This window comes from Odocoileus virginianus, chromosome 21 (assembly GCF_023699985.2).
Source record: "Odocoileus virginianus isolate 20LAN1187 ecotype Illinois chromosome 21, Ovbor_1.2, whole genome shotgun sequence".
Classification (NCBI taxonomy): Eukaryota; Metazoa; Chordata; class Mammalia; order Artiodactyla; family Cervidae; genus Odocoileus; species Odocoileus virginianus.
Genome location: NC_069694.1, coordinates 28,017,937 through 28,042,209, shown reverse-complemented (window position 1 = coordinate 28,042,209; position 24,273 = coordinate 28,017,937). Strand labels below are relative to the sequence as shown.

The 24,273-nt window shown below is 43.6% G+C and overlaps 1 protein-coding gene across 4 annotated transcripts in view; it reads right to left on the bottom strand.

Moving 5' to 3' along the window:
* The window catches only part of HERC3 (HECT and RLD domain containing E3 ubiquitin protein ligase 3), a 144,749-nt gene extending 121,068 nt beyond the window's left edge, over positions 1 to 23,681 (bottom strand). For 2 of the 4 annotated variants that reach the window (XR_002309035.2, XM_070452128.1), the window contains exons 1-3: positions 23,568 to 23,681; positions 21,072 to 21,133; positions 8,119 to 8,384 (exon numbers count right to left, since the gene is read on the bottom strand). Coding sequence is in view for 3 of the 4 variants with exons in the window: in XM_070452128.1 (XP_070308229.1) it covers positions 8,119 to 8,344 (226 nt within the window). In the remaining variant the exon portion in view is untranslated. Of the gene's footprint in view, positions 1 to 8,118; positions 8,385 to 21,071; positions 21,134 to 22,667; positions 22,874 to 23,567 lie in introns of those variants that run through there. The other 2 variants (XM_020869001.2, XM_020869002.2) reach the window with 2 other exon arrangements.
* Between the last annotated feature and the right edge of the window lie 592 nt (positions 23,682 to 24,273).

Below are 24,273 nucleotides of genomic sequence, written 5' to 3'. Positions count from 1 at the left end.
ATATATGTAGCATTTATTAGATCCTACAGTGTTAAGAGAACCTATAAAAATGATTGTTATTTATATATGTATAAATGCCAAAGAATGTTCAAACTACAGCACAACTGCACTCATCTCACACGATAGCAAAGTAATGCTCAAAATTCTCCAAGTCAGGCTTCAACAGTACATGAAGTGAGAACTTCCAGATGTTCAAGCTGGATTTAGAAAAGGCAAAGGAACCAAAGATCAAACTGCCAACATCCGTCGGATCATTGTAAAAGCAAGAGAATTCCAGAAAAACATCTACTACTACTTCACTGGCTACACTAAAGTCTTGGACTGTGTGGATCACGACAAACTGTCAAACATCCTTCAAGAGATAGGAATACCAGACCACCTGACCTGCTTCCTGAGAAATCTGTATGCAGGTGAAGAAGCAACAGTTAGAACCAGACATGGAACAATGGACTGGTTCCAAATTGGGAAAGGAGTACATCAAGGCTGTATGTTGTCACCCTGCTTATTTAACTTATATGCAGAGTACATCATGAGAAATGCCAGGCTGGAGGAAGCACAAGCTGGAACCAAGATTGCTGGGAGAAATATCAATAACCTCAGATATGCAAATGACACCACCCCTATGGCAGAAAGCAAAGAGGAACTAAAGAGCCTCTTGATGAAAGTGAAAGAGGAAGAGTGAAAAGCTCGCTTAATACTCAACATTCAAAAAACAAAGATCATGGCATCCGGTCCTATCACTTCATGGCAAATAGATGGTGAAACAATGCAAAGAGTGACAGACTTTATTTTCTTGGGCTCCAAAATCACTGCACATGGTGACTGCAGCCACGAAATTAAAAGATGCTTGCTCCTTGGAAGAAAAGCTATGACCAACCTAGACAGCATATTAAAAACAGAGACATTACTTTGCCAACAAAGGTCCATCTAGTCAAAGCTGTGGTTTTTCCAGTATCCATGTATGGAAGTGAGAGCTGGACTATAAAGTAAGCTGAGCGCCAAAGAGTTGATGCTTTTGAACTATGGTGTTGGAGAAGACTCTTGAGAGTCCCTTGGACTGAAGGATATCAAATCAGTCCTGAATATTCAGTGAAAGGACTGATGCTGAAGAATAAGCTCCAATACTCTGGCCACCTGATGGGAAGAACAGACCCATTAGAAAAGACCCTGAGGCTGGGAAAGACTGAAGACAGGAGGAGAAGGGGACAACAGAGAACGAGGTGGTTGGGTGGCATCACTGACTCAATGGACATGAGTTTGAGCAAGCTCAGGGAGTTGGTGACGGACAGGGAAGCCTGGCGTGCATGTCCATGGGGTCATAAAGAGTAGGACACAACTGAGCAACTGAACTGAACTGAACACCTATGTAATTAATTTATGAATTTGTTTATATGCTGGAATAGCAGGATCAGAAAAAAATTGTAATAGAAAGTGTTAAGACAAATTACTACTACCAGCAGTAATAATGTGGTTGTTGTTTAGTCACTAAGTCATGTCCAACTTTTGCAATGCCATGGACAGAGGAGCCTGGTGGGCTACAGTCCATGGGATTTCCCAGGTAAAAATACTGGAGTGGGTTGCCATTTTCTTCAAGGGATCTTCCTGGCCCAGGGACTGAACCCACGGCTCTTGTGTCTCCTGCACTGGCAGGCAAATTCGTTACCACTGAGCCACCTGGGAGGCCTAGCAGTAATAACAGCTAGGACTAATTCTATGCTTACTTTCAGCCAGACATTATTCCAAACATCTGACCGACATACGGCTTACTAAATCCTTACATTGGTCCTAACAGGTAGATGTTATTAACATTATCCACACTTTACAACTAAGAAAACTGAGATACAGAGAGCTGAAGCAACTTTCTCAGAGTCACACAGCCAGCGAGCTGACTCCAACCCGTAAGTCACTCCAGAGTCCATGCTCTTATTCATTAATTGTCTGCATAGTTAGCTAACACTTTAAAATCACTCACATAACGACTTCAATTGCTGTGAGTTAGTTAATAATTATGTATAACAGAAATTGAAAAACATACCTGAATAATTAGAGAAAAATTATTTTCAATCTCTAAGGATATGAGACCATATCCGTTGCAGAGTTGCCACAGATTTCAACATTACATGCCATCAAAGGGCATTTACTCAAAGATTTCAGTAGCTCCTAAATCACTGAAATATCAGCTGACTAGATATACCCCCTCCAGACTGATAAATTTAGAACCATTTACCTATCCTTGATCAGTCCAGATCACAGATCACCAAGCCAGACAAGAGTTCATCAAGACTGCCAGACAAGGAAGTCATTATTACAACATAAACATTCAAGGGTGGACTTACTAAAATCATGAAACATCCCTGGAGCACTGACACCATTACCAAAGGTGCCCTGTCTCTGGACTTGTAAAGCTTACTCCTCCTGCAAGCTCACAAATCTGTAGTAAACTTGAACTTTATATGTGTGTTGGTGGGAAAAAAAGACTCTTAGAAATCAGAATTCAGCAATGCTGGTGACCTGACTTAGACCGAACTCTAAAGTTGACACACTCGGGACCTTGGTCCCTCGCTTGGCACAAGGTGAACTGCATTGTGAAACCTTCACAGGAACACCTTTTATTCCCACTTGGCCTATAAACCGCCAAAAGGCAGCTGGGCACTGAACATGTTGTGTCCTGGCAGTGTCTAGAACAAATGTGGGACCCAGCAGTCCAACCACTCCATAAATATCTGCTAACTCAATGACTTCATGAGAAGTGAGTAATTCAAGGAAATAAAGGGACAAAGAACAAGAGGTAAATTTCAAGGCAAAAATCTATCCTCCCGAGACAAGAATTATGTGTTCTTCTTCCCCAGATTATGATACCCAAAAAAGTACAAAAGCTTTTTTGTCAGCTTTTCTGTCAACTGACAAACGGTCATCTAATGATTTTAAAGATGAAGAGGAACTGCTTCTCCACACCTTTAATCAAAACACCTTGATCAGATGTGGCATTCAACCTGTGAATTAAAGATACAAGCTTCTTGGTGGCCAACTTATCTTTTTGTTTCTTTTTTACAAGGACTAAGTGGAAATTAAACAAGAAAGACACCTTGGAAATAAAATTCTATTGGGCCTTCCCAAACAGCCTGAAGTTAAAAAGATGTCTGTGAACAAAATTCTAGAATTATTAAAACCAAACTGTTGGTACCTGACCATGACTCGCACTCAACTCTCTTTCCTCTTCTTTACATATATCTGAGATAATAATACTGACCTACTTTACAGGACTATCATGAGAATTATCAGCTTAAAAATACTCAGCATGTTGAGATGAAGAGAGCTTGTAATATGTATACTTAACCACTTTTAAAATTGACATGAATTGAGACTTATGTCATGATGCAAACCACTCTGTTAATTACTTAAAAGTAAACTGCAAATATTTATAACACGAACAGTATCTCACATTGAAGAATATGCTCATTAATAAGTATATATTTTCTAAAACATTCAAATGTCTTTAAAGAAAGTAGGCAGAGTACTTTAGACAGGAAAAAAAGTGACTTTTCATTGACCACAGCAGAAAATAAAAATATTAATTGACATTTGCTCCTGATCCCTAGGCCTCTGGACCAGAAAGCTGTCCTCTCAGCTATGAAAGCAGTCAACAAGTCAACGCGCCCTACAGGGGTTGATGACTACCCTTCTCCTTCCCATCAGAGAGGCTGTGCAGCCCCACTCCCAGCCCCAACCACCTGCAATTCCTAATGAGGAAGAGATGGGCCCCTATCAAGGGCAGCGTTGAGATCTGAATATTTGCTACGGCACCTTCTGCTTTTTATATCAGAGTTATGCCCATGGAAACACATGTTTCAATATTACAAACTCAGCAAAGGATTTCTTCTATTTCCTTTCAGCTCAGTTAGTTTGCTTTTCGGCAAAAGCTGATTAACATGACAGAGCTATTGCGTCCTTCAGATGCCCTAGAGCAACCTGATAAGCTGGTTCAAAGTGCTACTTCTCCGGGGTTAGCAGCAACTATAGCTCTGGGAATTGAGGCTTTTGAGATGCTCTGCTTTATAAACCTCATTTATCAAACAGCGGGAGAGCTGTTACATATGGTGATGGGCATTATGGAAATACCCTGATTGAATACAAAATGTGAACTGGATTAAATTACCTACAAGAAGGAGAAAAACTAAGGAGGTGGTAAAGGAACCCGTCACAAGTATGAACCAAATACCGCTGCACAGAACTGTTAGTCTGTTTATAATTAGTTACCCTTTGGGTTTGCTATGGAAGGGTTTCCTGGGATATCTATGCAGAATTTTTTAAATTTAACATAGGTTAAACTAAATAATTACATCTACCACAGTTTTTGCCTACTCAAGACAGAAAGAAAGGTTAGAGGAGGTTTACATAAATTCAGACATCCCTGATAACACACGGATTTGCTTATGCTAAAAATCCCAGTATGGGAAATCAGAGTATGTGTGGGAAAAGAGCTGTCCCTTTAGCAGAAGAGTAATGCTGACAACGTGGATGGGTGGGAATAAGAGAAGCACAGTAAACTGAGGCAAAATTTTTGAACATTTTTCTGTGGGCAACGAGTTTCTAATTTAGTAAAATACTTCAAGATTTGTTTAATGTTCGGTTACAGATTAGTCAAAAAATCATTTAGAAGAAAACTCATGTTTTGTTTGCTTCCTTTATTTAAAAAAACAAGGAGGCACACACATCTTCCCATAAGGTAGCTCAAGTCTTGCGATGACTTCATGGACAAAAACATCAGGAAATTAGTAATCATCCTACGCTGTCCTAAGCACTAACTCCTTGATTTTGCGGAGGAGACAGGCTGATTCCACAATGTGAAGGAGAGAATAAAGGAGAAAAAAGTCCTATGGGAGAGGAGTACGCACCACAGTACTAAGCCCAACACTTATTTTAAAAAGCCGGACATTGAGTTTAGGTGGGGCTTTGAGAGCCTGCTGATAAAAAATGCTCCTGGGAAACGCAGGCCTCTACCTTTGGCCGAAGCACAAATGAATGAATCATGGACACACCTGAGCTAGAACCCCAGGCCGCCTGACACGCTGGGGAGACATCTGGGCTTGCATGACCTGGAGTTCCAGTATCTGAGGTGGCCTGGAAGCACCCTCCCTGCGCCAGGCACAGAGACATAATTGCCAGGTCACACAAGGGCAGCATCCAGGAGGGAAGAAATCCGAGTACATAGGAAGCACAGTAGCCTCAGAAGCAGCAAGAGCAACAGGCAACAATCAGATGTTCCCAAAGAGGGGGAAACAACAACAAAAATACACCTTTCAAATTGCTGCGGAGGGCTGTATGCCACTGTTCTGCTGACAAGTATAGAATTCCTCCTCCCCGCAAAAGTGAATTCAGCTACCCTGCAACTTTGCCAGCTAGATACAAAGTGTAGAAACTGGTATTTCACAACTGGCAGGACAGACTCACGGCACATGATCACAGGACAGGGTTCTGTCCTTGTGCCCCCCCAGCAGCACCACCTTTTCCTTCCCCTCGCTCTTTCCAACCCTTCCTACTGCTAAACCCTTTGAACTGGGCACTGATGCTGACCTGAAATCGCAGACCCGCCTGTTGTCCCCAGAAGCAGACTCTCTGGGGAGGTGGCCTTCTTGCAAGGTCCCTCCCGAAGATCGCAGGGGTGACTCGGGGACGGCATTCCCATGGGCCTGGCCAGCCCAAGCTTCCTGAAACAGGGCCCCCTGTCACTGACGTCCCTTCTGTGCCTAGCAGCACCCCACGTTGTGGTTCTCAATAAACACATACAGAAAACAAGCTCATTCTCTTTTTCCCACTCCTTAAAAATAAACTCAACGGCACCCAGATTTAGAGCACATCTACTGAAGAAAAAGTTAAAGAAAGGGAGGTGCCCACCCACAGAATCTTTCCATTCAAAGAGGCACTATTCTGCAGCTGCCTCGGAGTTCATAATCAACAGGCAAGCTTAACCAGCAACAGAAATTTCTGGAGTCCATTGTAATTTACACTAGAACCTGGCTTATTCCAAATTTAGACGACAAGCACGGGCTGGATTCCATTATTTAATCTGAAAGCTTTCTTGGCACACCTTTAGCTCAAGTCTCTCGCCATCACTTAGCCCAGCCTCCAGGGAGTGGGTGCAGGCCAAGCCAACTGCAGGAGGACGCAGGCTGACCGCTCCCAGGTCGGCCACCAGCTCCCAGAGCCCCACCAGCCGCCCAGCGCCAGCCCGGGGGGCTCTGGCCCGGAGAGTTGGCTAGAAGAATGGCAGATGGCACTCAGGAGTATTCACCAGGGTGCCATCTGCAGATCTTTGCTATCACTGGCCTGCAAGGGTTTCATTTCCTTTTTCAGCTGCCACCGCAGGTCCAGTCCTCCAGCTCCAGGTCCTAGGACCAAGGTGTGCAGTGAGGCGCCCCTGAGTGCCGGTGGCCTGACAGAAGGCAGTCACAGAGAAAACAGACAATAGTGGGGCTGGGGGGAGGGCGGGGACAGCAACCTTCACAGGCTAAAGTGGCTTTGGGAAGACTTCTTTATTAGAAGCTACTTCATCAAGAGCCACAGAACGGTAGGAAGTCTCCTTTTAAAGGAAAAGAGCCTGGGCTCAAAAATAGAGTCAGAGAGAGTAATGCCTCCTCCACGAGATGTGTATGGCTCCAGGGTTCACACTCACCATGGAATTACTCTCTGCAGGAATTACTGGAAAGATCTCTTCCTGGTTCCAAACCACGCCCTTCACAGGCTGGCCAGGGTGGGGGCCTTACGTTATCTTTTAATGTGTATGTGTGCTCAGCCATGCCCAACTCTTTGCGGCCCCATGGACTGTAACCCACCAGGCTTCTCTGCACATGGAATTTTCCAGGCAAGAATATTGGAATGGTCTTAATATTCTCCTCCTTCAGGGGATCTTCAAAACCCAGAGATAAAGTCAGTCTTAAATGTAGACATTCCCCCAGGAAGGAGCACGCCTTTGGGTTGGGACCGCCCATCAACCCCTCTGCAGGTGTTAGCTGTTAGATACTGGCTCTCACCTGGGAAGAGGGTAAGCAGAGACGCTTCACGTAAAAAACAAGTGAGTTATTACAGGAGGAGGGGGGAAAAAGACCTCTGTTTTTTTCCCAATATGAAAAGTGTTTTTAAAAGTCAAAAACCTTGCCACCACCATAATAGCTATATATTATGATTTTGTATTATATTAATTGGTTAAACACATAATGATTAGGATTCACTAATTCAAATAATGAACTGGTAGCACTATTAATTGAATTATTTCAGTGAACAACAGGATTTACTTCCATTTGCAAACACGTAGCATCAGGTGGGTTGTACACATAAAGGTGTATATACGCATGGTCCATACTACGAACCCCTTCCCCAAACGCCCCAGAGTACAGGGCCCACTGGTTAGGAACCCGTGGCTGGGGGTTGGTTGCTCCAGGTGGGCAGGCCTAGGGGTTGGAGAGTGGTTCTCAGGAAGGTTCTAATGAGGGAACCTGGAGGCAAAGAATGGGGAAAGAGCCCAGAAACCATGCTTCACACACTTCATAATTTATCCTTAAGATCAGCCTTGCAGCCCTTTATCCAAGGGTCAACAAAAAAATTAACAAATGTAAATTAATACTAACACTTGAACAGGGGAATAATAAATAGAACATAGCCACTTTGCCGTGGGAGGGAATAAATACGAGAAAAGAGGGAAGCAGTCACAGAAAAAAAAAAAAAAGAACAAGCTCATCCTGATGCCCAACTGACTTTCCTAAAAGAACAAGCTCATCCTGATGCCCAACTGACTTTCCTAAAAGAACAAGCTCATCCTGATGCCCAACTGACTTTCCTAAAAGAACACAAGAGAAAAAGCATCAAGACTAAAAACAGCAAGGCTCTTCTTTCATGAAGCTTTGGAATCTTGATTTGGATAGAATAAAAAAAGGCATCAAGTAAGAAAACAGCACACGCTATTGTGAAAAATACTACCAAGTCACAATTTAAGACCCTCCCTCACCATTTCTCACCAAAAGGAGAGCCACCCTAAAAGGTCAACACTCCGTAAGAAAATCCTCACCAGCTCCTCGGGCCCCAGCCTGCCCCCAGTCACCGAGGCCGACGGGGGCCACTTACCCGGCTTGTTCCCTTCCCTCTCGTGGCCCAGCTGGCCCTTGGTGTTCACACCGCACGTGTAAACCTCGCCATCCTCCAGCAGGAACACGGAGTGGTTTCCTCCACAGGCCACTTCCTTGACGCTTCTGTCGGATATAAATCCACACACCTGTGGCTCCGCCACAATGCCCTGCAGGTTCGGGCTGATCCCAGGTTGGCCCAGAGACCAATACCCCCAACATAACATTGTTCTCGTCGTTCAGGAAGTCATGTAGCCTAGAAGAAAGCTTCAAAAAAAAAGAGATGGAGGTTCAGAAAAAAGTCACTTTAAGGAATAAACGTCATCAATTCTAAAAAGCTTTCCCCTTAATAGTCTTCATATACCTTGGATCTCAAAATAAAATGTATTAATATTGCTTCAGTAGTTATAGTGCTACTTTTGTGTTTTGGTAAGAGTTTTTAAAATTTCTAAATAAATTTTGCTTTCTGTCAAGGAACAGTGAACACAGAATGCAGTTTTCGGATCACTGATGAACTGAGTTCGGGTGACTTGTTGAAACAATCTTTGCAGAGCATGATGGCAATACCTATTTTGAAATTACCCTCGTGACTTCATTTTACCCTTTCTTGTTGTACCTTTCCTTTGAGTTTTCTGGCAGGGGGTGGGGGAGGGTCTTTTTTTTTAAGTTTGAATTAATTCCTTTATGGAGTCAATCGTTAGCTTATAATAATTCACCACTCAAACATGAGCAATGAGAAAAAAAAATGTTATCTTCTCTGCCATTCCCTCTCACACATCCTTCAGGATGTGGGTCAAGTTTCACTTCCTACCTGAGAACCTCTGGGGACCACTCCAGCCACAGTCAGCCTGCATCCCTCTGACACATTTACTATAATGCCTTGATGGAATCTTTCTCTATCTTTTACAACTGAACTCCTCAGCCAGATTTTAACTGCCTCAGGCACAGACCACAGCACAACATATACCGCTCTGATTTAGCAGGTATTCAACCTTTGGCTGATTATAGCTGACTACCCCAGAGTTTTACTACCATTTAAAAATTCATGTTTCCCTTGTATACAAGCAAAAACGAAAGCTCATCTCCCTCTCTCTACCGGTTTGCACCCACTAGGAGGGCTATAAGGCTTCCCTGGTGACTCAGTGGTAAAGAATCCACCTGCAATGCAGGAGACGCAGGTTCGATTCTTAGGTAGAGAAGATCCCCTGGAGAAGAAAATGGCAACCCACTCCCAGATTTTCCAGCCTGGGAAATCCCATGGACAGAGGAGCCTGGCAGGCTACAGTCCATGGAGTTGTAAAAGAGTCAGACATGACTAGCTTCTAAACAAACAACAACAGGATGAGTATAATCAGAAAAGAACAGATAATAACAAATGCTGGTGAAGATGAGGATAAATTAGAGCCCTCCTACATTGCTGGTAGGAATGTAAATGGAAAACAGTCTCGAAGTTCCTCAAAAGGCTAAACACAGTTACCTTAGGATCCAGTAATTTCACTCCGAGATACATATACAAGAGAATTATAAACATATTTCCACAAAAAATGTACATGAATGCTCACAGCAGCACTGCTCATAGTACCAAAAGATGAAAATAACAAAAATTTCCATCAATTGATGAAATGAAGTGTGGGGTTTCCACACAATGGAATGGTATCTGACTACCTATATAATACTGTATGACTGAACTCGTCAGGATTTCTGGAAAGGCATAAAAAGGCCCAAAATAAAATATAAAACTGCATCTTAGTTTACTGTCTTAATCAGGAAGCTCTGCTTCTGCTTTTTATTTCTGTGTAGAGACTAAAACTAAAATAAAATCTTAAATTTAAATATTATTCTTTGAGTTAACTGTAGTGATGGGAAAGATGGGAGGAGAGATAAAATGCTAACTAGGGAGGGAATGGGGGTGGGGTGGAGGTAGGATAGACCTTTTATACCAGAAGCAAGATCATATAATCTAGTCATTAATTTAATTTTCCCAGTCTGCCCAGCTGCTGTATTTATACTAATTTCTTTCTTCATTTTTAATGTTTCATGAGTTTATCTTATCTCTCCTACCAATAATTATATAAACAATCACAGTGCTGCCTATACCACCATATGCCTATACCATCACTGTGCTAATAAGCCTTTTATATCATTATCTCTTTTCATCTTAACAACTCTGCCCTAAGCACTATTTTTAGCTTCATTTTCAGATAAAGCAAGGCTCAGAGAGATTAAGAAGCATTCCCAAGGTCACAGACAGAGCTGGAAGGAACAGAACCAGGCTATGAATCTAGGCCTGATGCTAATGTGTACACTCTTACCCACCGGGTTACACTGCCACCTAAGCAGATTTATATTTCACCTAAAGAAGTAAGGGGATTCCTTTGTAGCTCAGTCGGTAAAGAATCCGCCTGCAGTGCAGAAGACCCGGGTTCGATCCCTGGGTTGGGAAGATCCCCTGGAGAAGGAAATGGCAACCCACTCCAGTATCCTTGCCTGGAAAATCTCATGGACAGAGGAGCCTGGTGGGCTGCAGTCCATGGAGTCGGCAAGAGTCGGGCACGACTGAGCGACTAACATGCTACATGCAAAGAAGCAAGAACACGCACAAAAACATATGGAATGACGCAGTCAGTATACAACACACAGTGTCTTAGAAACTTGAAAACCCTCTGAGAGTGAAAGTACTCCTAGTTGAGAGATACAGGATGAGATTAGGCAGTTGTAGCATTAACCTATCCCCTTAACCAGCCAAGTACAATATGTCTAGAAATAATGTACCAAGAAGCATGACTGTATGTCTATATAAGCAAAGATCTATAAACAATGCTCACAGCAGCTTTATTCATATGAAACTAAAACAGCAACAACCCACATATCCATCAACAGACAGTACTCATCAATAAAATAAAAAGGAACATTATTCATCCAATAAAAAGGGGATAGAGGCCATGACTGAAAAGCAAATGTAAGAGAAAGCTGCAACCCAAGATGGTGCAACCTTTCTGAAGAAGGAAGTTTTGCTCAAAATAAATGCCTCAAAGGTGTTATCGACTGCCCTTTTGTCTAATCTCTGTCTCTCTTCGAGAACCCTATGAACACTATGACAAGGCGAAAAGAGAGGACACTGAAAGATGAACTCTCCAGGTCAGTAGGTGGCCAATAGCTACTGGAGAAGAGTGGAGAAAGAACTCCAGAAAGAATGAAGAGACAGAGTAAAAGCAAAAACACCACCCAGCTGTGGATGTCACTGGTGCTGGAAGTGAAGTCCAAAGCTGTAAAGAACAATATTGCACAGGAACCTGGAATGTTAGGTCCATAAATCAAGGTAAATTGGAAATGATCAAACAGGAGATGGCAAGAGTGAACATCGACATTTTAGGAATCAGTGAACTAAAATGGACTGGATGGGTGAATTTGCCTCAGATGACCATGATATCTACTAGTGTGGGCAGGAATCCCTTAGAAAAAATGGAGTAGCTGTCACAGTCAACAAAAGAGTCCAAAATGCAGTACTTGGATGCAATCTCAAAAACGGCAGAATGATCTCTATTCATTTCTAAGGCAAACCATTCAACATCACAGTAATCCAAGTCTGTGCTCTGACCAGTAATGATAAAGAAGCTGAAGTTGAACTGTTCTATGAAGACCTACAAGATCTTCTAGGACTAACACCCAAAAAAGATGTCCTTTTCATTATAGGGGACTGAAATGCAAAAGTAGGAAGTCAAGAGATACCTGGAGTAACAAGCAGATTTGGCCTTGGAGTACAGAATGAAGCAGGGCAAAGGCTAATAGAGTTTTGCCAAGAGAACGCACTGTCATAGCAAACACCCTCTTCCAACAACACGAAAGAAGACTCTACACATTGACATCACCAGATGGTCAATACCGAATTCAGATTGATTATATTATTTGCAGCCAAAGATGGAGAAGCTACATACAGTCAGCAAAAACAAGACCGGGAGCTGGTTGTGGCTCAGATTATGAACTCCTTACTGCCAAAGTCAGACTTAAATTGAAGAAAGTAGGCCATTCAGGTATGACATCAATCAAATCCCTTACAATTATACAGTGAAAGTGACAAATCGATTCAAGGGATTATATCTGATAGAGTGCCTGAAGAACTATGGATGGATGTCCGTGACACTGTACAGGAGAAGGAATCAAGACCATCCCCAAGAAAAAGAAATGCAAAAAAGCAAAATGGCTGTCTGAGGAGGCCTTACAAATAGCTGTGAAAAGAAGAGAAGCGAACAGCAAAGGAGAAAAGGAAAGATATTCCCATTTGAATGCAGAGTTCCAAAGACTAGCAAGGAGAGATAAGAAAGCCTTCCTTAGTGCTCAGTGCAAAGAAATAGAGGAAAACAATAGAATGGGAAAGACTAGCAATCTCTTCAAGAATATTAGAGATACCAAGGGAACATTTCATGCAAGGATAGGCACAATAAAGGACAGAAGTGGTATGGACCTAACAGAAGCAGAAGATATTAAGAAGAGGTGGCAACAATACACAGAAGAACTATATACAAAAAAGGATCTTCATGATCCAGATAACCACAATGGTGTGATCACTCACCTAGAGCCAGACATCCTGGAATGCGATGTCAAGAATGCCTTAGGAAGCATCACCACAAAAAAGCTAGTGGAGGTGATGGAATTCCAGTTGAGCTATTTCAAATCCTAAAAGATGATGCTGTGAAAGTGCTACACTCAATACACCAGCAAATTTGGAAAACTCAGCAGTGGCCACATGACTGGAAAAGGTCAGTTTCATTCTAATGTCAAAGTAAGGCAATGCCAAAGAATGTTCAAACTACTGCACAATTGTACTCATCTCACACACTAGCAAGGTAATCCTCAAAATTCTCCAAGCCAGGCTTCAACAGAATGTGAAACGTGAACTTCCAGATGTTCAAGCTGTATTTAGAAAAGGCAGAGGAACCAGAGACCAAATTGCCAACATCCGTTGGATCATCAAAAAAGCAAGAGAGTTCCAGGAAAACATCTGCTACTGCTGCTAAGTCACTTCAGTCATGTCCAACTCTGTGCGACCCCATAGACGGCTGCCCACCAGGCTCGCCTGTCTCTGGGATTCTCCAGGCAAGAACACTGGAGTGGGTTGCCATTTCCTTCTCCAATGCATGAAAGTGAAAAGTGAAAGTGAAGTCGCTCAGTCGTGTCCCACTCTTAGCGACCCCATGGACCGCAGCCTACCAGGCTCCTCTGTCCATGGGATTTTCCAGGCAAGAGTACTGGAGTGGGGTGCCACTGCCTTCTCCGAGAAAAACATCTACTTCTCCTTTATTGACTATGCCAAAGCCTTTGACTGTGTGGATCACCACAAACTGAAAAATTCTTAAAGAGATGGGAATACCAGACCACCTGAACTGCTTCCTAAGAAATCTGTATGCAGGTCAGAAAGCAACAGTTAGAACTGGACATGGAACAGCAGACTGGTTCCAAGTTGGGAAAGGAGTACTTCAAGGCTGTATTTTGTCACCCTGCTTATTTAACTTATATGCAGAGTACATCATGTGAAACGCCAGGCTGGATGAAGCACAAGCTGGAATCAAGATTGCCAGAAGAAATATCAAAAACCTCAGATATGCAGATGACACCACCCTTATGGCAAAAAGAGATGAGGAACTAAAGAGCCTCTTGATGAAAATGAAAGTGGAGAGTGAAAAATTTGGCTTAAAACTCAACATTTAAAAATTAAGATCATGGCATCTGGTCCCATCACTTCATGGCAAATAGATGAGGAAACAATGCAAACAGTGACAGACTTTATTTTGGGGGCTCCAAAATCACTGCACATAGTGACTGCAGCCATGAAATTAAAAGATGCTTGCTCCTTTGAAGAAAAGCTATGACTAACCTAGACAGCATATTAAAAAGCAGAGACACTACTTTGCCAACAAAGGTCCATCTTATCAAAGTTATGGTGTTTCCAGTAGTCATGTATGAATGTGAGAGTTGGACTATAAGGAAAACTGAGCACTGAAGAATTTATGCTTTTGAACTGTGGTGTTGGAGAAGACTCTTGAGAGTCCCTTGGACTGAAGGAGATCAAACCAGTCCATTCCAAAGGAAATCAGTCCCGAATATTCATTGGAAGAACTGATGCTGACGCTGAAACGTCAATATTTTGGCCACCTGATGCAAAGAACTCACTCATTGGTAAAGACCCTGATGCTGGTAAATATTGAAGGCCGGAAGAGAAGGGGAAGATAGACGATGAGATGGTTGGATGGCATCACCGACTCGATGAACATGAGGTTTGAATAAGTTCCAGGAACTGGTGATGGACAAGGTAGCCTGACGTGCTGCAGTCCATGGGGTCGGAAAGAGTTGGGCACAAACGAGCACCTGAACTGAACTGAACTGTCTCTCTTTATCTGATGACAACCCTACGTCCTCCTGCGCAGAGGTGAGCATGACCCTGGCCCAAACATTCAGAGAAGGCCAAAGATAATACATGTGATAGATGAGCTCTGCTCATGCAGGAGTTCTAGTGCTGCTGCCTGTGAGTCCAGGGCTAATTAAAAAAAAAAAGGAGGAAATGCACTGATCTGTACATGTAACCATTTAGGAAAGTGCTAAATTAACATCTATAGTGCATAATGAAGCCACAGAAGTGATAGAAAAGCAACTGAATCTGTAGATTCATGAGACGATGCCTGATCATAGAGTGTATTAGACAACAGCGTTGCAAGGCTGAAACCCAAAGAAATTTACTCAGCACTCAGGAAAATGTTTTTAAAAAAAGAAACAAAAAAAACCCTCTTCCTGACTAGTGTTTTATTATAAAGAAATACTGTATAGAGTTAATCATTTGTAAGAAATACTCATCGAATAAGATATCTAAACAGAAACACATACCCCCACCCCCACCCCCGCCGCCATTGGCCATACCAGGAGACTGTGGGATCTTGGTTTCCCAACCAGGGATTAAACCTGGGCAGTGAAACCACATAGTCCTAACCACTGGATTGCTATGGAATTCTCCCTAGAAACACACTTAAATTCACATAATACAGAGTTGTGTATTGATCTTTGACATAGAGGCTCTCAGCAGGAAACTAACTAACCCTATGTCTCCCTGGGAGCAAAATGGCTCAGTCTTCACTAATTTGGTCTTTGCAGCAACTTCACAGAAGTTAACTACTACGAGAATCAACTCTATGCAGTTTAATGATACCCTTCTTTGTTTGCTTAAGTTTGTCTGAAGTGGATCTCTGTCACTTGAGGAAAAAAAAACTCCTGACTGAGAGCAGAAAAATTATACTTTAGTAATAATAGCAGATAACACTTCATCTGAGCTTATGTGGAGTCCAGCACTTTTCTACATGATTCACAGGTATTAAATCAGTTAATCTTCTATGAGGTAGGTACTACCATTATCAACTCAAATTTGTAGATGAAGAAAGTGAAGACAAAAAAAGAATAAAGATAAAGAAAGTGAGACAGAAAGAACTGAAGTGACTTTCCTGAATCACAAAACAAGGTAGTGGCAGAACTAGAATTTAAGTCCGAGAATATGCTCTTGACTAGTATGCTAGAGCCTAGCAAAAAGAGAGCCAGACAGTCAGAACTCCCCAATATCTCTGGCACTGTCCAGGGAGAAAGGGTTAATTACTGCCCAGTAGTGCAGATGGGTAGACTCCATAACACTAATCAATAAATTTACCCAGCCACTTGCCCTGCACAGATCCCATGATTAATAAGCAAGCTTAAATAACCGATTTCCAAAGCAGATCCTAGTATGGGAAAAGAATACTATGAGTAGCTGACCAAAGCATCCCAGCCTTCCTGGGGTTTCTACTTTTCACTATTAACTTGGCATCCTAGATCCATCAGTTTCTTACAAGTTTGTTTAAAAGTGTGAAAGTAAGAGTGTTAGTCACTCAGTCATGTCCAACTCTTTGAGACACCACAGCTATAGCCCACCAGGCTACTCCTCTTGTCGACAGGAATCTCCAGGCAAGAATACTGGAGTGTATAGCCATTCTCTTCTACAGGGGATCTTCCTGACCCAGGGATCGAACCAGGTCTCCTGCATTGCAGGTGGATTCTTTACCATCTGTGCCACCAGTGATTCAATCCTTGAGAGTCAGCTGAACTCTGGGTGCTCTGGACAACTGCAAGCCTCGGTAAGCAGCCTGAGGTATGGCCTCATCCCTTAAAGACTAGTAGAAACCATTTATGGAAAAAGATAAATAGGGCTACTGTTAAAATTCTTCCCACCTGAGTTATAGTAATGCAATCTTCAAGTAATCAAATGAAAACTAATTCAGGGGTAACTAAAGAGCAACCACAGATAAAATATATTTCTATGAATGAATTATTAACCTTCATTGGAGATACAGTCCAGCTCATCACAATGCTCTGCCGAAACTAGAGCAGAAGGTACTAAAATCCTCTGGCTGTCAGGAGAGAAGTTCACTGTGTCCAAGAGAAACCAGACATTAACAGGGCTTTCACTTAAAGTACACTCTGGTGGAACCCCCGTATTTAGTAGCTACTGGTGTCCATGAATATAAAGATCTACCTTTGGCAATGTTCTTCATAAATTGGCATTTTGATCCCCTGTGTCCTTCCTCCCATTTTTCCTCACTCATTGTCTCTCCCTTGCTTCCAGAGGAGTAGAATCTTTTACTTCCCTTCAAAACACACTATTACAAAAGGTGCTGCTGGAAAAAAAGGGGGGGGGGGCGGTGCGGGGCATTCCCTGGCTGTCCAGTAGTTAAGACTCTGCACTTTCACTTCTACGGACTCGGGTTTGATCCCTGGTTAGGAATCTAAGATCCTGCATGCCACGCAGTCAAAAAAAAAAAAGGTATTGCAGAAGAATATAGGACTACACGCTGGCTCAGCACCCAAACTAGCCACCTTGGCTGTCCTGTGCCACTTCGGCCTGGCCTCTCATTTCCTGTCTCTTACCTCTCTATCACAAAACAAAAGGAAGAAAGATGAACCTCTGTTCCCTTCACATCACACCTCCTTCTTTTCCCAGCGCCTCTCCTCATCTCTTCTTGGTTAAGGTGGCTCAGACAGTAAAGAATCCGCCTGCAATGCAGGAGACCTGGGTTTGATTCCCGGGTTGGGAAGATCCCCTAAAAAAAGGAAAAGCTACCCACTCCAGTATTGTGGCCTGGAGAATGCCATGGACTATCCATGGGGTTGCAAAGAGTCAGACACGATTGAGCAACTTTCACAAGGGTCAAAAGGACTAAAGTTCAAGTCCTGAATTAACCACGTGCTAGCTGTGAAACTTTGGGGGAAGATGTTTAAACACTCTAAGCCCATTTCCTGTCCCTAAAACGGCAAAAAGAGAAACGGGGCTGCAGCAAGTGCTGAGCCCGGCTCTCAGCACCCAGGGTAACTGTCAGAGGCTGCAGGCCCTGTGACTGCTTCTCCGGTGCTCTTCGGAGGACTCAGAACGCAGGGCAGCTCCTCAGCGGGCTGGGCTCTGACTGCCTTCTTCCGGTGGTTAGCAAGGCTGCACCACCGCTGGCAGGCAGAACTTTCACATGGGAAATCTGACGTTGCAAGGACAAGGTTTTTACATGTTTTTTCTCTGTGCTTCACTGCAAGGGACTCAAGGTAGGTACATAAATCTCCTTTTATCAGTCTTAGAGAGCTGAACACTAAAAGACAAGCTGCAACTCCTAAATTGTCTTACTAATCAGACTATGCAAACATCAACCTAACAACTGATTCTTGGTTCTTTGAAAAATCACTAAAATCTAAATATAAATAACACTCAGGTAGGACTTCTAATCTCATTTATGTCAGGGGTAAGCTTCGTTTCAAATAAACTCAGGAGCCCTGTCCTGAATGGTATGTGTGGGAAAGGGAGGGTCTCTTCCAACAGCGGCCCAGTCTCCAGTGCCCTGCAGGGACTCCCAGATCCAAGCTTTAAATAAATCTGCAGCCAAAACTCAAATGCAGAATTAGCTCCAGTAACAAAGGAGATTTATTCTAATGACATACTTTACTGTCAGAAAGTTGACTACCACAGGCAGAAATAGCCCAGAAAGCAGAGAGGAGTTTCCAACAACGTCAGTCCACTCCTTGCTTGTTTCCAACTTCAAATGGACTGTGGTCCTCTGGCCCTCTTAGCAGGAAACATTCCCACCCCTCCCCTGATGACTCTGCCCCAGGTGCTGATGACTCTTTACTACCTGCTGCTGGGATTCTTACTAGAAGGATGATCTTTCCATTGTGTGCATAAGCCATAATCTGCCTTCAGAAAAAGACACGTGACCAGACAGGCAGGCATTAAAAAGTCTAACAGTGCCAAGTCAAGGACACAAAGCAACCAGGACTCTGACCCACAGTTGGTAGAAGTATAAGTGGGCAGAACCACTTTGGAAAACAGTGCGCATTATTACCTAGTGAAGATGAAGATGTAAATACCCCATGGCACAGTAATTAAATTCCTAGATATATGACCAGCACTGTCCAACTTACCAAGGACCTACAGTGTCCCTTCACAGTGCTGAGAACTAGAGATCAAAAATGGGGTAAAACCTGGAAACTGAGAATTTTGTGATGGAAATGTTAGGTATCTGTCCTGTCCAATATGGGAGCCACTAGCCATATGTGACTACTGAGCACCTGAAATGTGGCTAATGGTGAGCTGAAACTTTAATTTCATTTAATTTTAATAATTTTAATATAAGTAGTCACATATGGCTAGTGGCTATCCTAATATATAATGCAACAAGAAACTCATAATATATGTCCCAAGATATATGCACAAGAATGCTCAATTCAGGATTGTTTGAAATACATAGAACAGAGACAACCCAGAAGTCCACTTATAAGAAAATGGATAAGCTGAAGCAAATGCATAGGATGGAATACTGCACATCAGTGAAAAAGAAATTAATTTCCTCTATAAGCATCAGTTCTGCTACATCTTAAAAAATGGTGCTGAGCCCAGGTTGGATGCATGAGACAAGTGCTCAGGGCTGGTGCACTGGGAAGACCCAGAGGGATGGGATGGAGGGGAAGACTGGAGGGGGGATCAGGATGGGGAACACATGTAAATCCATGGCTGATTCATGTCAATGAATGGCAAAAACCACTACAATATTGTAAAATAATTAGCCTCCAACTAATAAAAACAAATGAAAAAAAAAAAAAGAAATACAAAAACAAACAAAAAAACGGTGCTGAGGCAGGGAAAAAGTCACAAGAGAATTTGGAATGCAGAATGCGATGCATTTTTACAAGATCCAAACACAAGTGTAACAAGTATTTGAAGAAAAACATTAGTGGTGCTAAAGTTAAAAAAAAATTTAAAAAACAGTCAATATTAATACAAAGACCAAGCGAGATTTTTGTATTAATATATGTAGCAATGGAGGGTACTATCTGGAAGGAGCATAGAGGGAGCTTCAGTGACATGGCTGATGTTCTGTTTCTGCCCTTTTATTGTTGTTTGCAGCACATGTATTACACTTATTGCTTTATGCTTTCAGATACGTCACAATATAATAAGAAGAAAAGTACTATTAAGGTAGGATCACTGCTTCCTGCATCTCACCCACCAATTCCCCATCCATGTGCAGACTGAGAGCTACTCCATGAAGGGAACCAGGTTTTACTAATCTGTGCATCTCCAGTACCCAGCATAACAAAGGAGCACGGTAGATGCTACTTACGTGCCTAGAGAACAGAACCCAAATCTGAGAAAACCAGAATTCTCACAATCTAAAGTTGCTAGCTTTTGTCTGCCAGGTAATATAAGATATACATTCCCTAAGATGTAACCAAAAAAATGTATTTCCTCCACTCTAAATGTGCTTTCCCTTACAGATCTGAAAGCAGAATGCCTTTTACAATCCAAGCTGTCTTTAAAAAGTGGTGTTTCTCAATGCTAAAGCTGAGGAATGGAAGCTCCATTAAGGAAGGACTGAGTCTCCGCTCATTTCTCTACCCCTAGAAGCTAGAATAGTGTTTGGCACACAGGAAGAGCTTGATAAGTAGCTGCTGAATAAAGAAAAAGCAATAGTCACCACTACTGCAAGCCTACTATGTGTCTGAGTCTGTGCTAAAAACTTCCCACAGATTATTTATCTTTTACAATAACCTCAACACTTAGCAAGGTTAAGTCACTTGCCCAGGAACATACAGATAAGTACTAGCTATGGTAAATAAGTACTAGCTGCGGTGGCAGCTTACTTAAAGTGGCAAGACAGGATTCAAATATCATCTCCCAGACTCCAAAGCCCATGCTCTTATTAAACACGATGCTATATCACCACTCAAATAAAACAAAGTCGAGCTATCTTCCTTCTCTGATTTTAAAAACAAACGTTAAAAGAAGATGTTGCATACAGTAAGTGAGTTCATATTAGCTGATGGTGATGTTTACAGACAACTTGAATTAGAACTTGTGTCAGCCAGAGGTAGAAGGGATGAGCGAGGCCATCTCAACAGTTAGCCAGGCTTCTCTCCATGTCCACCCAACCTCATAATAAAATTAGTTCACTTACTGGCTCATACACAAACACACGCCTGTGACACCAGCAAGTACTATTTCTAAATGTTGTAAATGTCTAAAGGGAACAGTTATCCCATCAAAGGGATCATCTTATTATAGAGCACTTAAAAGTCCATTTGATCCAACCTCTAGGCAAGAGACTGACATTTTTAACCTCATTTTAATGGCAGCTGAAGTTAACTTCGGTCCTCTGAGAAGTAACTGGTTGAAGCTGAGACCAGAAACTAGGTCTCCTACTTCCTGGGCTCACCTTGTTCTCTTCTCTCGATCACAGCGGAAGAAGCCAGTAAGGATTTGTTAAGGTCCCTCTCTAGGCAGCTATATTTAATCTAAGTCCTTTACGTAGATTATCCTCTTTAATCCTCTTACCCGTTCTGGGAGTTAGATATTATCCCCAAGTACAAGATGAGGAAACTGAGGTTCAGAGAAATAAAGTAACTTACCACAGGTAACACACTTGGCATCAGTTACTTAAGCCAGATTGGTTCCACCTCGCCCTGCAGATCTGCAAAGTAAAGAAAAAAACAATGAACATCAATGTATTAACAGAATGCTCAAAGTGCTTTCAAGTTACTGAAAACAAAAGGAAATGTAAACTTCTGAAAAGAAAATATCTTTAAATTATGCAAGCTTGAATAGGCCCCAAATATTTTAACTCAGGACCGGAGTCTGGTTAAATGCTAATAATATAACCACTAACCAACTATGAAGATGTTACCTCTAAAAGGGAACTTACAGTTAACTGGACTGTTAGCTCAGTTGGTTAGAGCATGATGCTAAAAGTGAACCTAGAGACCTAGACAGCACCTTTAAAACTTCCTAGCATTTCTAAGTAGATGTAAAAGTAAAAATAGTTATTTTAAAATCTCCCATTTAGGTTAAAAAAGATAATTTTTGAAAAAAATTCAATTTTTTCCTCCATTTTTCCATGTACCACACATATTATAGCATATTTTGCCACAACTGTTTTGTAAGCCTTCCTTATTTTTCCTTCCTTCTCATCACCACATCCTCTTTCATGCAAAACAAGATAGTCAGGACTGAGAGGCACCTTAGTCTCTCAAAAAAAAAAAAAAAGTGCTGTATGATTTTAAGATACTGTAATCATAACTTTATTTCTACATAATGTAAGAAACTGCCATGAAATTTGAAGAATATTACTTTTACTTCTGAAACGGAAACAAAACTATCTTGTATCTCTAATAGCGGTGCAACTCTCATTATGTAGAGGGAAAAAAGCTTTAATTACAGGATCTTAAGAAATTTAAATTTGTTACTCAGCATGAAATGCTATAACCAGTGGCTCCAACCACACCATTTGGAACGTTCTGAAATCTCTATTTCTTTTTTCAAAAATAAAATCCCAACTATTTACTGAAAAAGTAAAACTGCCTGCTAACCGTTTCTTTCTTTCATGCCAGAGGAGTTCTGTCAAAGAGGTTTCTAGTCTTCCTCTTTGATTCCTGCATCCTTTCTCCAGAAGGTTCCTAGCCTCCATGCGGTCAGACAATGATGTGTAATTTTTCTATTTTGCTTTAAAAGGGGGTTAAATATATTACTCCCCTTTTCTAACATACAATACCGTCCCCCCCGCCCCCCGCGTAAAAGAAAGTAGGAAAAGAGACAGCTTCACAGTAATCTCCTGCTAAAACAAGATAGCATCTCTCTTCAGTCACTGCATTTTAAAAGGGTGTTAATTCTCATTTTATTTCGCTTTTCTTTCTCCTCAGTCTGGAGTTTAAAAAGCAGCCCACTTGATGTTATCAAATCATCAGATGAAAGGTTCTAGAAATAGCTTCCTATTTGTGGAAAGAGTCAGGAGACACAAAAATGGAAGGGAGCACTTGAATCGTCTTTCCTAAAGCATTTCGTGCGTAATGAATGCAAGCAAAATCCTGGAAGGCTTAGCTCTGAATTTAAGATACTTCCAAATGGGGCTGACTTAAAAGCTAAAGTAAAGTGCAATCAGAAAACAACCAGAAACACAAACACCAGAAGCAAAGTTCAAATACACATTTTCCCGGTGCCACGGAGCATACCCCGAAACAAACCACAGTTGCTTTTAGGTGCGGGCTCTAAGGCAGCTGCGGGTCGGTCCGTTTCAGGTTACACGTGCCCTTCTCCGTCAGTTATCCCGGTGTGCCCACTCCACACGTTCACAAATGACTCAAAGTGCCACCTGCCCCCGACCGTCCCAGTTCCTGACACCCCCGCGACCGTCCGCGCACTTACGTGTCCGCGCGCGCGCGCGCGCACACACACACACATACAGACACACGTGCCCACACACAACCTCGCCCCAGCTCCGCCCAGGAGGCGGGCTCCGACCAGGCGAACCCGTCCGGTCTCAGCGAAGTGGGTGGTGCCGGGAACCGCGGCCGCCGAGCCCCCAGACCAAACTCCTCGCGGCAGCCGGAGTCCCTCAAAACGCAGAGGCCTCGGAGGCTCCCATTTCGCGGGGAAGCTTCCGGGCCCTTCACCGCAACGGTGTCACCCGAGCCCCGGAATTTAAATAGGGGCAGGCGAGGAGGAAGGGGAGGATCCTCTTTTAGACTTTCTGCGTCGCAATTCCTCCCAGTTTGCAGGCGGCATAGTCGGGGCTGGGGGCGCTCCCGTCTTTAAACCGGCTTCCGGCCTCTCCGGGCGCTTGGGCTCTTCAGGTCAGAAGGAGAGCTCCGAGAACGCCTGGAAGGCTAGACGAGGCGGAGGGGCGCCCGGCCCGGAGCAGTCCCGCCGCCCGTGTCCCGCAGGCACTGAAGGCGCCGCGCCCCGACCTCCCCACGCGCCCGGCTCCGGGTCGCCGCGGAAAGCGCCCCGCAGCCGCAGCCGCCCCTCCCGGAGCCAAGCGCTGACAGCTGAGCCGCGCCGAACGCGGCGGGCGCGCGGCTGCAGCTCCGCGGTGCCCTCCTTCCTAGAACCCCAGCCCCCGCCCCGCGCACCTCGGCGGCAGCCGAACCGCCGCTCGGGATTCCGGCTGTGACAGCTCCACCGACCCGGCTCAGGGTTTCTCCGATTTCGGCGTCACAATAATAAGGAAGTTTCCCCGCAAGCCTGAGGGTGGCGGAATGCGCTGGGTAAAGGACGGCCCGACCGGCCAATGGGCTTCCTTCTGGGGCGGACCTGCACCAATGGTGGCCGCGGCGGAGCCGGAGGCGGGACGGCGAGATCCGCGGGCTGGAGGCCGGCAGAGGCCCAGGCCCTGGAGGGAGGCGGGGGCCGCCCACGGTGACAAGACCACCGCGGCTCGGCGAGGAAACAGCGGCGTCGGTTTGTGTCGGCGAAGATCCGACTGCAAGATACAGAGCATTAGCGCTGGAACTGGATTGCTTTTCACTGGCGGGGAAGAAAGGACACTAATCAGCGGTTGGTTTTTCAGGTTCTGGGCTCTGAGTCTTATTATTTGTGCAGAGATGGTCAAAAGCCTTGGGCATAGGGGAAAAAGCTAGAGCTGACAATTGAGGGTGCGTTGTTAAGCATCGTATTCCATCCACGATGGAGGAGTCTTGTTTCACTCGCCTCGGAGGACTGGAGGAAGCGCCAAGCAGAAAGCCGGGCTGCGCATGGGACAGGCGGAAAGGAGGTCGGCGCTTTCCTGGGAACCTCGCAGAGAGTTGGGGTGGAAGAGAAAAGCGGCGCAGCACCAGC